Source organism: Geospiza fortis, unplaced genomic scaffold, assembly GCF_000277835.1.
Source record: "Geospiza fortis unplaced genomic scaffold, GeoFor_1.0 scaffold391, whole genome shotgun sequence".
NCBI lineage: Eukaryota > Metazoa > Chordata > Aves > Passeriformes > Thraupidae > Geospiza > Geospiza fortis.
The window spans coordinates 922,162-934,118 of NW_005054472.1; the positions used below are offsets into that span (position 1 = coordinate 922,162).

The 11,957-nt window shown below is 43.4% G+C and overlaps 1 protein-coding gene across 1 annotated transcript in view; it reads right to left on the reverse strand.

Annotated features, from left to right (window-relative positions):
• Positions 1 to 573: 573 nt before the first annotated feature.
• CSDE1 (cold shock domain containing E1) overlaps positions 574 to 11,957 on the reverse strand; it is a 19,493-nt gene continuing 8,109 nt past the window's right edge. The window contains exons 9-19 of the mRNA XM_031062903.1: positions 11,588 to 11,800; positions 9,807 to 9,947; positions 9,561 to 9,719; positions 8,901 to 9,008; positions 7,845 to 8,020; positions 7,360 to 7,472; positions 6,592 to 6,711; positions 6,222 to 6,400; positions 5,092 to 5,255; positions 3,909 to 4,041; positions 574 to 2,003 (exon numbers count right to left, since the gene is read on the reverse strand). Of these exons, the coding sequence (XP_030918763.1) occupies positions 1,956 to 2,003; positions 3,909 to 4,041; positions 5,092 to 5,255; positions 6,222 to 6,400; positions 6,592 to 6,711; positions 7,360 to 7,472; positions 7,845 to 8,020; positions 8,901 to 9,008; positions 9,561 to 9,719; positions 9,807 to 9,947; positions 11,588 to 11,800 (1,554 nt within the window). The 3' untranslated portion in view covers positions 574 to 1,955. The remainder of the gene's footprint in view (positions 2,004 to 3,908; positions 4,042 to 5,091; positions 5,256 to 6,221; positions 6,401 to 6,591; positions 6,712 to 7,359; positions 7,473 to 7,844; positions 8,021 to 8,900; positions 9,009 to 9,560; positions 9,720 to 9,806; positions 9,948 to 11,587; positions 11,801 to 11,957) is intronic.

Consider the following 11,957-nt stretch of genomic DNA (forward strand, 5'->3'; position numbering starts at 1 on the left):
ACGCAGACCCTGTGGTTCTTAAACTGGGAATGGCAGCGAGCTCTCGTGATTTGAAAAGGGAATAAAGTGAAGCTTTGTGCTTTTTCTAAGTTGTTGATGAACAGCTGGAGCTGGGCAGCTCTGGGTACGGGACTGCAGTGGGAGCATCCCGCACTCGGATCGTTTTTTGTTTTATGTGACCACAATGCCAAGGAAGGGTCTGGCTCAGACCCTGGGAGGGAGCAGGAACCCCGGGGAAAGGGAATTGCAGCAGGGGGAGCACAGCTCTGACCCTGCTGCCAGCAGCCCTGCCAAGGAACAGAACTGAGCCGGGCACGGATGAACAGGGCGGAGCTCATAGATGGGGTTGGGCACTAATTAGAAGTGATGTAATTTGTAACCAATGAATGCTGCTGTTGTTATAATGTATAAATGGTGTAGGGTTGATGATGGGGCCTTTCAGATTGGAAATAAAACACAGAAATCCCTCAGGGTGGTGTGAGAATTGGAGGCACCAGGACGGGGTCTGTGATGGGGACAACACAGGTCTAACACAGCCCCCCTGAGGAAAGAAGAGACTGAGCACAGCAAGGCTTTTTTCAAAATCAGTAAAACTTTATTCTATTTCCATTCTTTGCCATTAACAGAAAAAAAATTGGAGAAAGCAATGTTTTGTTTTACAAAGATAATGCATCTCCCAGAGAAGAAAACCCTAAATTGAGAATAGAGGTAACATGAAAAAAAAAAAAAAGAAAGAAAAAAAGAAAAAACCAAACAAAAAAAAAAATTAACCAAAATAAAAATAAAATAAAAAGAACCAAAACAAAACAAACCCAAACCAAACCACAGTACTGCCCTCTATTCCAAAAAGTAACTCCTGATCTTTTTGGTTAAAGTAATACTTAGACCAATCATTCCGTTTTCTTGCTTGATAAAGTGTGACTGGGGAAATGGAGGGAGGGGGGCAGGGGAGGGGAAAAAAAACCAAAACAAAAAGAAAAAAAATAAAAATAAAACAAAAAACAAAACAAAACAAAAAAACCAAAAAAAAAAAAAAAGCACACAGACATCAACTAGTCACCTTGATGAAAGTCTCAATACAGCTATGGAAAGCCTAAGTATTTATTCTCTTACAGTACACTGGGTGCTGGCTGCAAAAAGAACAAAAAAAATGTATCCACTTCAGGCACAACTTCTTTCTTTTTAAATTTAAATCAGTAAAAGAAACTGGGTTTAGAAGCTGCAGTGTTCTAAGCAGCAGCAGATTTGTGCATTGTTTTAAATATATTTAAATTACCACACTGATGGCACACCTCAGCCTTATGAAATTCTGCACTGTCTGTTCTAGAACACTACAAAATCCATCGACCCTGGGAGAGACTTGCACTGAGCTCTAAGGACTGGCTAAAGGAGTCAAGTTAAATGAACTAGGAAAACACTGTAACATTTGGCCATCAACTCAAGGTATCTGAATGTTTGTGGAGATCTGACAGAAACAGAACTTATTCCACCCTCACACGTTCCTCAAAATTTGAGCAGAGTGAGCTGAAGTGAGTCTTCCCTTCCACTTGGGAAGGAAGATAATGCAACTGAGCACTAAGGCATAATAAACCTTGGCCAAAAACAAGGATAAAGCATAATAACTGTAGTGCAGAATTCCACAAGGTCTGCCTGAGCAGAGCTGTCTATGTTTACTCACAGAGGCAATGGAGATTGCAGTTACCAGTTGCGTTAAATGCACCATTCAAAACAAGCTTCTAAAATGTGATACTATAAGGCGCCACCTTAAAGTTCTCCAGAATGCAACTGTGCAGAAATTTAAAATGGTTTCGTAAATTTAATTTTAAACATAACATGAGAAGGTGTTAAAACTGGTGGAATAGCTTCTGAGAATTTGGAGGAAGGGGTGAACAGGGAGATATTCAGTACCCTTCGGCAGCCCCACTGCACGGCCCAACGCCGCCGTGGGGTTGGGATCAGTCTATAACACCAGCCTGGCGGATCTTTCTCTCTGCACCAAATCCCTGCAAGGAAAACAGAACAACCTTTTAGCTCCAGCATCACACAATCATGAAATCATTTAGGCTGGAAAATTGTCACGGATATGTTTTATGAAAAATCCTTTCGTTAGGATCTTTTCTCCTGAGAAGCCTCAGCTTCTCCATGTTTTGCTGCTTTGGAATGTGATCTGGAGAATTGTTTACCCAGCACGTGAAATTGGTTTTACTTGGTGACCAATGACAGCCACCTGTGTCGAGGCTGTGAGCAGCCACAAGATTTTATTGTAATTCCTTCCTATTCATTTCAAGCCTTCTGATGAAATCCTTTCTTCTATTCTTTTAGTATAGTTTTAGTATATAATTTTCTTTTAATATAATATATGTCATAAAATAATAAATCAGCCTTCTGAAACACGAAGTCAAGATTCTCATCTCTTCCCTCGTCCTGGGACCCCTGTGAACACCACCACAGAAAATGACATAAGGGTCTCCTCAAGCCAGGTCTCATAAGCTCTTGGAGATCTGTATCACACCCAAGATAGATCAGCTACCTTAGAAGGCATAAAATCAGCAGGATGGCTTCTGTGGTAGTGCTGGAAACAAAAAAAGTTTTCATAAAAGGCAAAGTAACAAAACTCTTCACAGAGAAAAACCGAGCCAGATGCAAGAAGTTCTTACTCCTGGTAAAACACCTCACAGAAGTGATTAATTTCTTTGTTCTCTTCCTTTTCTAGTAAATTGCTTAGGCAAAACTTTCTGGCTTCTGTCCAACTGGCTATCCCTAAGTTCGAGGTGAAGTCCCCCAGGTCCTATGAAGTGTCTTTTTTGCAAATTGAAAAAAGAAACTTCTGGGCTTTTTCCCTTTTTAAGGAGACAAAGGATGGTTTTGTCACTCCATCAACAGGAAGCACATTCCTATAGGAAAAGGGCTTTAAAAATCATCAAGTCCAGCCAGGAACCTGGCACTGCCACTGGGCTTTGAGGCAGAGCCTGGTCTGTTCCACCCAAACAGTTCCCTTCTAATTAGTCATGTTTGTCTTCAGAAACAGAGACAGCAACAAAACAGGCTGTCTGGGGTGTTCTTTGTAGTCCAAAACACAACAGAGATTCCAAACACTTTTCTCTGCTTATCAAGAAGTGCCAGTGCATTGTGTGAAAGCCACGTCTAGGTAAATAGACATCATAGGTAAATGGACTTCACTTGCTACCTCTGAGGTTTATAAATGAAGAACAAACTACAACAGCCAAGACAAACCATGACAGAAAGGCTCCAACAGGCAGCAGTGGGTTGCTTCTCTCTCATGTGCTCTTCTGAAAGCAGCAGTGACACAGGGCACAGCAGTGACACAGGACAGTGTGGCAGTGTTTGCAGGGGTCTTAGGATGAGGAAAGAGATGAAGATCTGACTCCATGTTTCAGAAGGCTTGATTTATTATTTTATGATATATATTATATGAAAACTATACCAAGAGAATAGAAGAAAGGATTTCATCAGAAGGCTAGCTAAGAATAGAAAAGGAAAGAATGAATAACAAAAGCTTGTGTCTCGGACAGAGAGTGCGAGCCAGCTGACTGTGATTGGCCATTAATTAGAAACAACCACATGAGACCAATCACAGATGCACCTGTTGCATTCCACAGCAGCAGATAATCAATGTTTATATTTTGTTCCTGAGGCCTCTCAGCTTCTCAGGAGAAAAAATCCTAAGGAAAGGATTTTTCATAAAATGTGTATATGACAGACACAGATCACACAGAGCACACAGAGCACACAGAGCACAGCACTCAGCACAGACAGAACCCACCCTCACACAGCTCAGCTCTCTACAGAACAGCAGCAGCCACAGCTCAGACCCCTGACAGAGGCAGCAGTGTGTGTTTCCCTGGGCAGGCAGGCCCTGCAGGGCACTGCCCTGTGTGTGTCTGTACCTTTGAGTTGTCAGGGCCCCGGGGCTGGCGGAGCACCGTGAGCCGCGGGGCGTTGGCATCGTCCAGGTTGATGCTCTTTAGACGGTTCACGAGTCTATCGGGACGCGGAGCAGCCACGGCCTTGGCGCCTTCGCTGCAAGAGAGCACACACAGGGCAGGGTCACCCCGAGCTGGGCAGGGCACCCCAGGTTTCACAGGCCTTGGGCACAGTCATTTATTGTACAGGACTGATGCTGTGTGACAGCAGACCCGGATGATGGGCTGGCCCTGCCCCAAACCTTGCTGTCCACACTGGACTCTGCACTAGAGGAGCTCAGTGCTCTCCAGAGGGTGTTCTTAAGGGAGCAGAGGTCTTGTATTTACTCTCATGCACACCTAACCAGTGTTTACTACATTTCTATTGCCCAGAGAAGCTGTAGCTGCCCCATCCCTGGAAATCTCCAAGGCCAGGCTGGATGGGGCTTAAGAGCAACCTAGGATAGTGGCAGGCATCCACGGCAGGGGTGGAATTGAGATGGTTTTTTAGGTTCCCTTCCAACTCAACCCATTCTGTGATTAAACTGCAATAATAAAGGCTTGCAAGTTGCCAGCATATCATGGCAGAGCATTAACATCTCTGAAGATGATGAGAACACATCATTTTGAGACAAAAATATTAGCTTTCTGTTATTACTGAGGTGCTATCTCAAGCTTAAATGAAATACAAATTATGCAGTCTTCAAGTGTATATATAAAAAACCCCAAACCCATCACTTGTAAGAAATGCCACGCCAAAAAGAGTCTCTAAAACATGAATTTTCTATTTAAAAATTAAAGCTGCTCTTCAAGAAAGAGATGGCAGCACTGCGGAGTGCGCTGGCCAGAGGCCAGCATCCACACAGGAGAGCCATCACTTTCCTTACCATTAACTTCCACTTACAGCCTGTATCCAAATTCCTGCTACAGGGGGTGTTTAAGAATAGGTTAAAAAGGGAACAAGCCATCTGTAATTAGGAGGAGCTGGGAGTGCTGCTGCTGCTTGCACTGGAAAAGCTGGGAGTTCTCAGGTGGGGCTCTCCCTGGAGGCAGCTGGAACCCAGAGCTCCTGCTGCAGGAACATCCAGCTCAGGCAGACCCAGGCTGCACGGCTCTGCTGGGATGCAGACACTGTCCAGGGTCACTCCCTTCCATCCCAGAGCCTCACCAGACACGCCACACGTTACAGGCACTGCATTTTCCTGTGCGCTGGTTCAGGATTACGGAGAACTCCACTTCATCCCCAGCCTGGAGCTCCACACCATCCTGGACTTCTTTGACATGGAAGAAGAGCTTTTTGCTGTCACCAACTTCATAGTTAATGAAACCAAACTGAAAAGCAACACATCACAAGGTTATTGATTTGTTCTGCATCCAGACAAATGCAGTAACTTACTTATCACTGTAGTTTAACTGCTTTTAAATAAAACTTCAAATCTGTGGTGCCTACTAGAAGTGGAAATGCAATTTCTGCAGTGATCAGAACATTCTGTCTGGAAAGAACACTCCTGGAAATCCAGGCACTCTCCCTGGCACTGTAAAGTCACATTTAAATCCTGAAGTCTATAGAAAAAGTTCTGAAAACTGCCCTCAAGTCCTGGCAGTATTAACCTGGCAGACCTATGTATTAAACAGAGAAGAGCAGTGCCCCAAGCTCTGAGACTCCACCCTGAAGTTACACAGTAGCAATCACTCAATTTTTGGCCTGTCACTGGGACAAGAAGGTATTTACTTCTGTTTTCCATTCTACTCATGTACAAGCCAGGAATACTCATCCAGCCTCTCCATAAATGACTGGAGATTAGTGCTGCATGGTATCTGTAAAAACAGACAGCATTTGCAGCATTTAACTTTTTAATCATTCCAAGATGCAACGAGGGCAAAGATCAGCCTTTGCATTTCAGGTGAGCTGTAATCACTGACTGCTTACTGCTGTGAAGAAGCTTCTTCCAGAAGCAATGTATGTGCATGTTTTGTTTGTTTTTCTGAACACTTTTTAAACACTCTGTGCAGCAGAAACCAGTTAGAGCAATTTCTAGGACATCTCAAAGCCAAATCTTCAGAATTATCTGCTGCCCAACAGTTCTGATGTTTCAGCACCACACCAGGCTCTGAGCACACCTTCACACCAGGGCCTGGCATAACCTGGGTTACCACATCAGACCCTAGAGCTGGAGTCCTGAGCAATCTGTTTGGGCACAGCTCCCTGAGTTCCAGTGCTGAAGTGGTTCTGAGCTGCTCTGTGCCAGCTGGAGCAGTGATTTCCCATCCCCATGCCCGGGTGCCAGGGTCACTCACCTGGTCCTTGACGCACTCCACGGTGGCCCTGCGGAAGGGGGTGATGTTCACAGCCATCGTCTGCCCGTTCTGACCCAGCACACACAGCTGGAACTTTACTGTCTCCCCCTTCTGCAGACAGTCACCTTTGTTTGCCATGCCAACAATTCCAAAGGGATAGACCTCTCCTTTCATCTCACCTAGGAGGAAAAAGTATGAGACAGAACTGAGAGGCCTTTGCCACTTGATATCAGATTTCAAATATTACAAATCACCTTAGCTGTGTGGATACAGTTTGTAGTGTGAATAAAATCTTCAACAGCTCTTTTTACAGTGCATTCAACTTGTGCATTTGTGGAAAGAACACTTATTTAAAAGGAACCAATCTTACCATCCTCCATGACTTCAATCATGCCCTGGTACTCTGTCTGTGTGGGATCTACACTCCTCAAGGGACGAATTACTTTACCAGAGTAAACAGTTGGATCAGCTTCTTCAGTGATACCATTCACTGAAAAGAGAGAGAGAACACAGGAATAGGATGTTTTAATCATAGTTTATTTTAAAACTGATTTAAGTAAGTGATTCAGATTGACCAGGAGTCAACATTTTACACTACATGACAATGAATCAAAATCATACTGATATACCATATATGGAAGCAGAAAAATTTTTCTCAAGAAACTTAAGGTCAGAAAGCTAGAAAAGCAAACCAAAGTGTCTCCTTCCTCTCTCTTCCACGTTCCCTACTCATGTTAATCATCCAATAATCTTGAAGAATGCATTTCCCCCCACCCCCAGGTCCTTAATACCCTCCCCCATCTGCCCTGCTCCTGCAATCTTTTCCCCTGTGAGAAACAGCACAATTAGTGCAGGTACTGATCTGGCCAGTTCTGCCATCCAGCCTCTCCTTATAACCCCCAAATGAGGAGGGCTGAGGACACTAAAGGTCCACAGAATTGCTACTGTGCACAGAACTGTTGGCCTGTGCCTGTCTGTTCTCTGCAAACACAGGCAGCAGCTTTCAGGGAACCAAAGACCACCCCACACTGAGCATCTTTCTTGCTCTCACTCCAATTGTAAATGGATCATTAACAAACTTCACCCCCCAGCATGTGCCAAGAGCCCAGCAGACAGAAAACACCAGGTACAGCCTTACCTGCATGTGTTTTGTTTACTTTCTCTGCACTAACTTTGTTTCCTTTGCCTTTTGACAAGCTGTATTCCACAGTGTCTCCAAGTTCCAGGCTATCAATATCACCACAATATTCACTACAGGAACAGAATGAGAAACAGTTTTCCTTTATTTACATGACAATAGTAATGCCCACCCAACATCCACCTCAGTTATCAGAAATTATTTAAATCCCTCATCAGTTCACAAGGAACTTCCATTCAGAAAAATAAACCATTTCAAATACATAACACAACTGGACTTCTTGGCCTGGGAATTAGAGGCACAGAACACCAGGAGTGCTGACTAACAGAAAAGCTTGAACCAGTCCAGCAGAGATGATAAATAAAACTGTAGATATCTAAGCATATATATATAAATATATTATGTGTGTGTAAAGTGCAAATGGGTTCAAGCCCTCCCACTTCCCCCAAAGAGACACATAATCAAATAATAAAACTGTCATTCACCTGTAGTGGAAGAAGATCTCCTTATCATGATTGGCTGTTTCAATAAACCCAAAGTTATCTTTCAGGGCTGCCACATATCCCAAGAGCCTCTTGGAGCTGTAGTTGCGTCCCAGCATCCTGACAGAAACAGCCGTCTGCAGCCCGGTCCTCTTCACCTCACACACACAGAACTCAACCTGGTGGAGACAGGCCCATCAATACCAGACAGAAAGAGGCAAAGAAAATCAAATACATTCAATACCAGACAGAAAAATGCAAAGAAAACCAAACACATTCAATACCAGACAGAAAAATGCAAAGAAAACCAAACACATTCAATACCAGACAGAAAAATGCAAAGAAAACCATGACCACCAAAAAAAACCCCAAATCAATTTTGAAGCTGCGCAGCTCTGCAGCAGCCTCTGGTCTCTGCAGGAAAGTCATTTCCTAGTCACTACTTTCCCATAACCACATCTGTCATTGACATTTCCTACATTCCAGGGAGCAGCACCACACCTGGGATACCTGCAAGGCAAGCCAGCCCCCAGCACTCAGCTTTGCACCCCTCAAACATGAGAACCTTTCTGTCCATGGGGATCATCTCTCCCTACACTGTTCACCGGTGACCCACAGTGGGATGTGCCTCACTTCAATCCTTGTTTCAGTTTTTAGAGACAATAACCAGTAACTAGAATGGCTCCTGAGGGTTTTGTTGCCCTTCCTGATCTCCAAGCTTTTTCCCTTTCCATTGTCCCTCAGGCTAATATGCTCATGAGGGAAAATTCTCCCTCTTCAATATCCATCTTAGTGTCTATGCTAATTAATTTCCTCCTGACAAGCAGTGTCCACTTAGTGATAATTCTTTGTTTAAAAAGCATCATTTACACAGTAAGACACTATTTCCATCTATATATCACCAGGTTGGAGGGTATTTTTTACTCATTTAAACACAACATTCCAGGTGATACCACACAGATGCCTTGTCCTCCATTTGTTCCAAGTAAAGACAAAGAGAAGCTCACACTCCACAATGCCCAGAACAGCATTTCCCAATAGTACACTGAATTCCCTTACCTTATCTCCTATCTGGGGATTAGTAGATCCTTCCACATCCTTGGCCTGGTAAGGAATGGTCAGTTTTACTCCACAGTCATCATACACAATTATTCCATCTTCAGCTTCCTGAAAACAAGAGGTCAGAATTCAGCAATCAGTGTCTCTTCAGGAACAGTTTCCTACACACAGTTCAAGCACTGATCATTGGAGTCTCAGTGGTTTTACAAAAACTGCTCAAAACCACAACCAAACTCTAAGTAAGGAGCTTTAAATGACGCCAGACAGTATTTTAAAAGGCAATGAAGTATTGCCACCAGTTCCAGGAAGCATTTATTGAACTTTTAAGTATTCTGGCATTGTTTAAAAAAGCAGAACAAAACAGTAAGAGATGCTTCCCAAGAAACTTAAATAATTCTATCTAGAATCTTGTGTACTGAGAGGTAGAAAGAAACTCCCCATCAATTTCCTGGAAATTATCCTCAACAACAATATGATCGTTAATGATTATCAACAATATTTTTATTATCTTGTTCAGAGCAGTTAATTTTCACTGACTGCTCTCATCAGCTGTAGTTCACATCTATACAGACTGAACAGTGCTTCAAACCCAGCTGAACTAGAGATTTTAAGGAATCAGCCTCAGTCTGCAATGGCAGAAATGAAAAAGGGCAGCATTACCTTCTCTTTGCCTTTATTTGGGCTAGTGGCTTTGGCTGGAGTGGCTTCTTTGTCTATAGTGCCCACAAAGCGATGCTCTGACTGGGTGTGGAAGGAAACCGTGCCCTTGGGGAGCTTTTTAATCCTTATGGCATGGTTCCTTTGGGCAGACAGCATATCCTGGAAAAGAAATCCATCAGCTTATAAACAGACTGTGCATAATTTCCCTAAATGCTGAGATTTTATGGGACTTTAAATCCTACTTACAGGAACGACGGTGAACTCTACTTCATCAGAAATATGGAGCTGATTTCCATCCATGATCTCACTGAAGTGGAAGAACATCCGAGCATCCCTGTCCACACATTTAATGAAGCCAAAGCCATCCCTCATTGCTGCAATCACACCCTGCAACAGCCAAACCAACAATTACAGTTTAATCCCTGGTATGTGACACCTGTCCAGCTGCTCCATGGGTCAGGAGTGGGCAGAAAGGTCTGAATCCTGGGAAAACACCTGGTTTAAGCAATGTCCTTCCTTGCAAACCCTGGTGCTCACAGCCCTGGTCAAGTTGAAAGTTCTTCCCATCTCATTCCTGAAGTCAACTTGAGATAAAGAGTGAGGTGGAGAATATTAACTCAAAGATTGAAGTTAAAGAACCTGCCAGTACAGGGAACACAATGGGGCAGCTCTGCAAACACTGTATCATCTCTAGGAGAATATTAAACATACAAACAAACACTAAAAATGCAACCATCTATAAAACAGGAAATAAAATCAGTGTTCAGAAGAAAGTTTAAGAGAAAAACCATCAGATTTCCAGTCACAAATGAAGGAATTATAAAGAAGCTGTTAAACAAGACTCCCATACCCGTGGGTGTGTTTTGGGAACACACTCCCATGTGACACAGGAGTTCAGTGGCCTTCCTGATAACCACTAGGAATGGAATGCTGAGTGATAAACAGAATATACTGACAAAAACCCAAACCCTAGTCTGGGTTTGAATTCCAGATGCTGCCAGAATGAAGGCAGAATTCATTAACATATTGCCTTCAACCCAGTTAACACAGAGTTTAGCAAGGCTCAGGACAAGCTTAGAGGATCTGAATGTCAGTGCAAAGGTACCTTTTACCTTTAGGAACATTCTTCTCTTAAGCAGTTTTCACAAACTCCTGCAAACCACCCAACCTTCCTAGAAGCTGCCAGCACCTATCACCCCCATGAGAGCTCAGCTCAGGCAGGTAGGTGTATGTAGCCAGAGCAGAAATACAAGAAGTCTATAGGACAGAAACCCAAAATCTCAAAGGATGAAATCAAAACTCAGGGTTTTCTTAAAGCCAAGGGACAATAGTTCACAGCAGACTGATGTGACAACACTCTAACTGAACTCCAAATTGCAAAGGAAAGCAAAGTCACAGTCTAGCTGGAACAGAACCAACATTCCAAGTTACAGGAATGAAAGATATTCTGTAATGCTCATTAGCACATCCATCTTAGTCCCTGTAATCCACAAAGAGTTTCTTGTACTGAGAGAACTCTGCTCTTTACCATCCTTCTGCTTGACCCTCAGACAGAGATTGGCCAAAAAACTTGAAATACAAAAGCTGCTCACAGTCCCTCCTCCAATTATTTACAGTTTTCACTACCTGAACCAGGGTAGTCCCAGGGTCTCCAGTTTCCCAAAGGAAGATGATAGTTTCCTCTTTAGACTCAGGTATGTGAATTTTAAACTGTCAGTTCAAGACTACATCACTTCTGTCTGCTACAACCAGCTAGGAATCCCATCCAAGAGGGCCAGCTAAGCTCTAATTTCCTAATATAACTTCACTTAAATGTTAAAAAGTAGTTAAGACTTTATTCTTTTAAGGCAAAGATGCAGAGCATTAATTCTGAATTTTCTGCTTTGCTTGCGCTGCAGGTCCTAGAGCTGGATTTCAGAGCAGGCAATGGAAGACACGAGTGATTTTTGCATCTATTATAGAAGACAGTCCCCAACTCATGTTTTATTTCACTTCCCCTCAAGAATTAGAGATATTTAGGTACTTGCCATTTCTCTGGTTTCATTAGTAAACTGGAAAGTGTTGGGGAGAACTTCAATGTTGGTGGCTCGCTCCAGTTTGTCGCGCCTGTCCGTGGAAATGTTGAACCGCACGTGGTCGCTCTCCAGCAAGGTCACCTTGGATTTTGTGTCCTTGTCCCCAAAGGGAAGCTCCTTAGGAATCACAAAGTCCACTTTGATGCGGCCAGGTAATGGATCACTCTGGGGACAGAAAACCCAAGGGAAAGATGAGTTCACCTGCTGGACTCAGGCTCTGCTCCATTTCCACCACTCCTCATCTGGAACTTGCCCAATGCAAGGTGGCTTTTGGAGCTGTTGGTTGCCTTGGAGGTTTTTTTTGCCCCAGTCATGTCCTGCT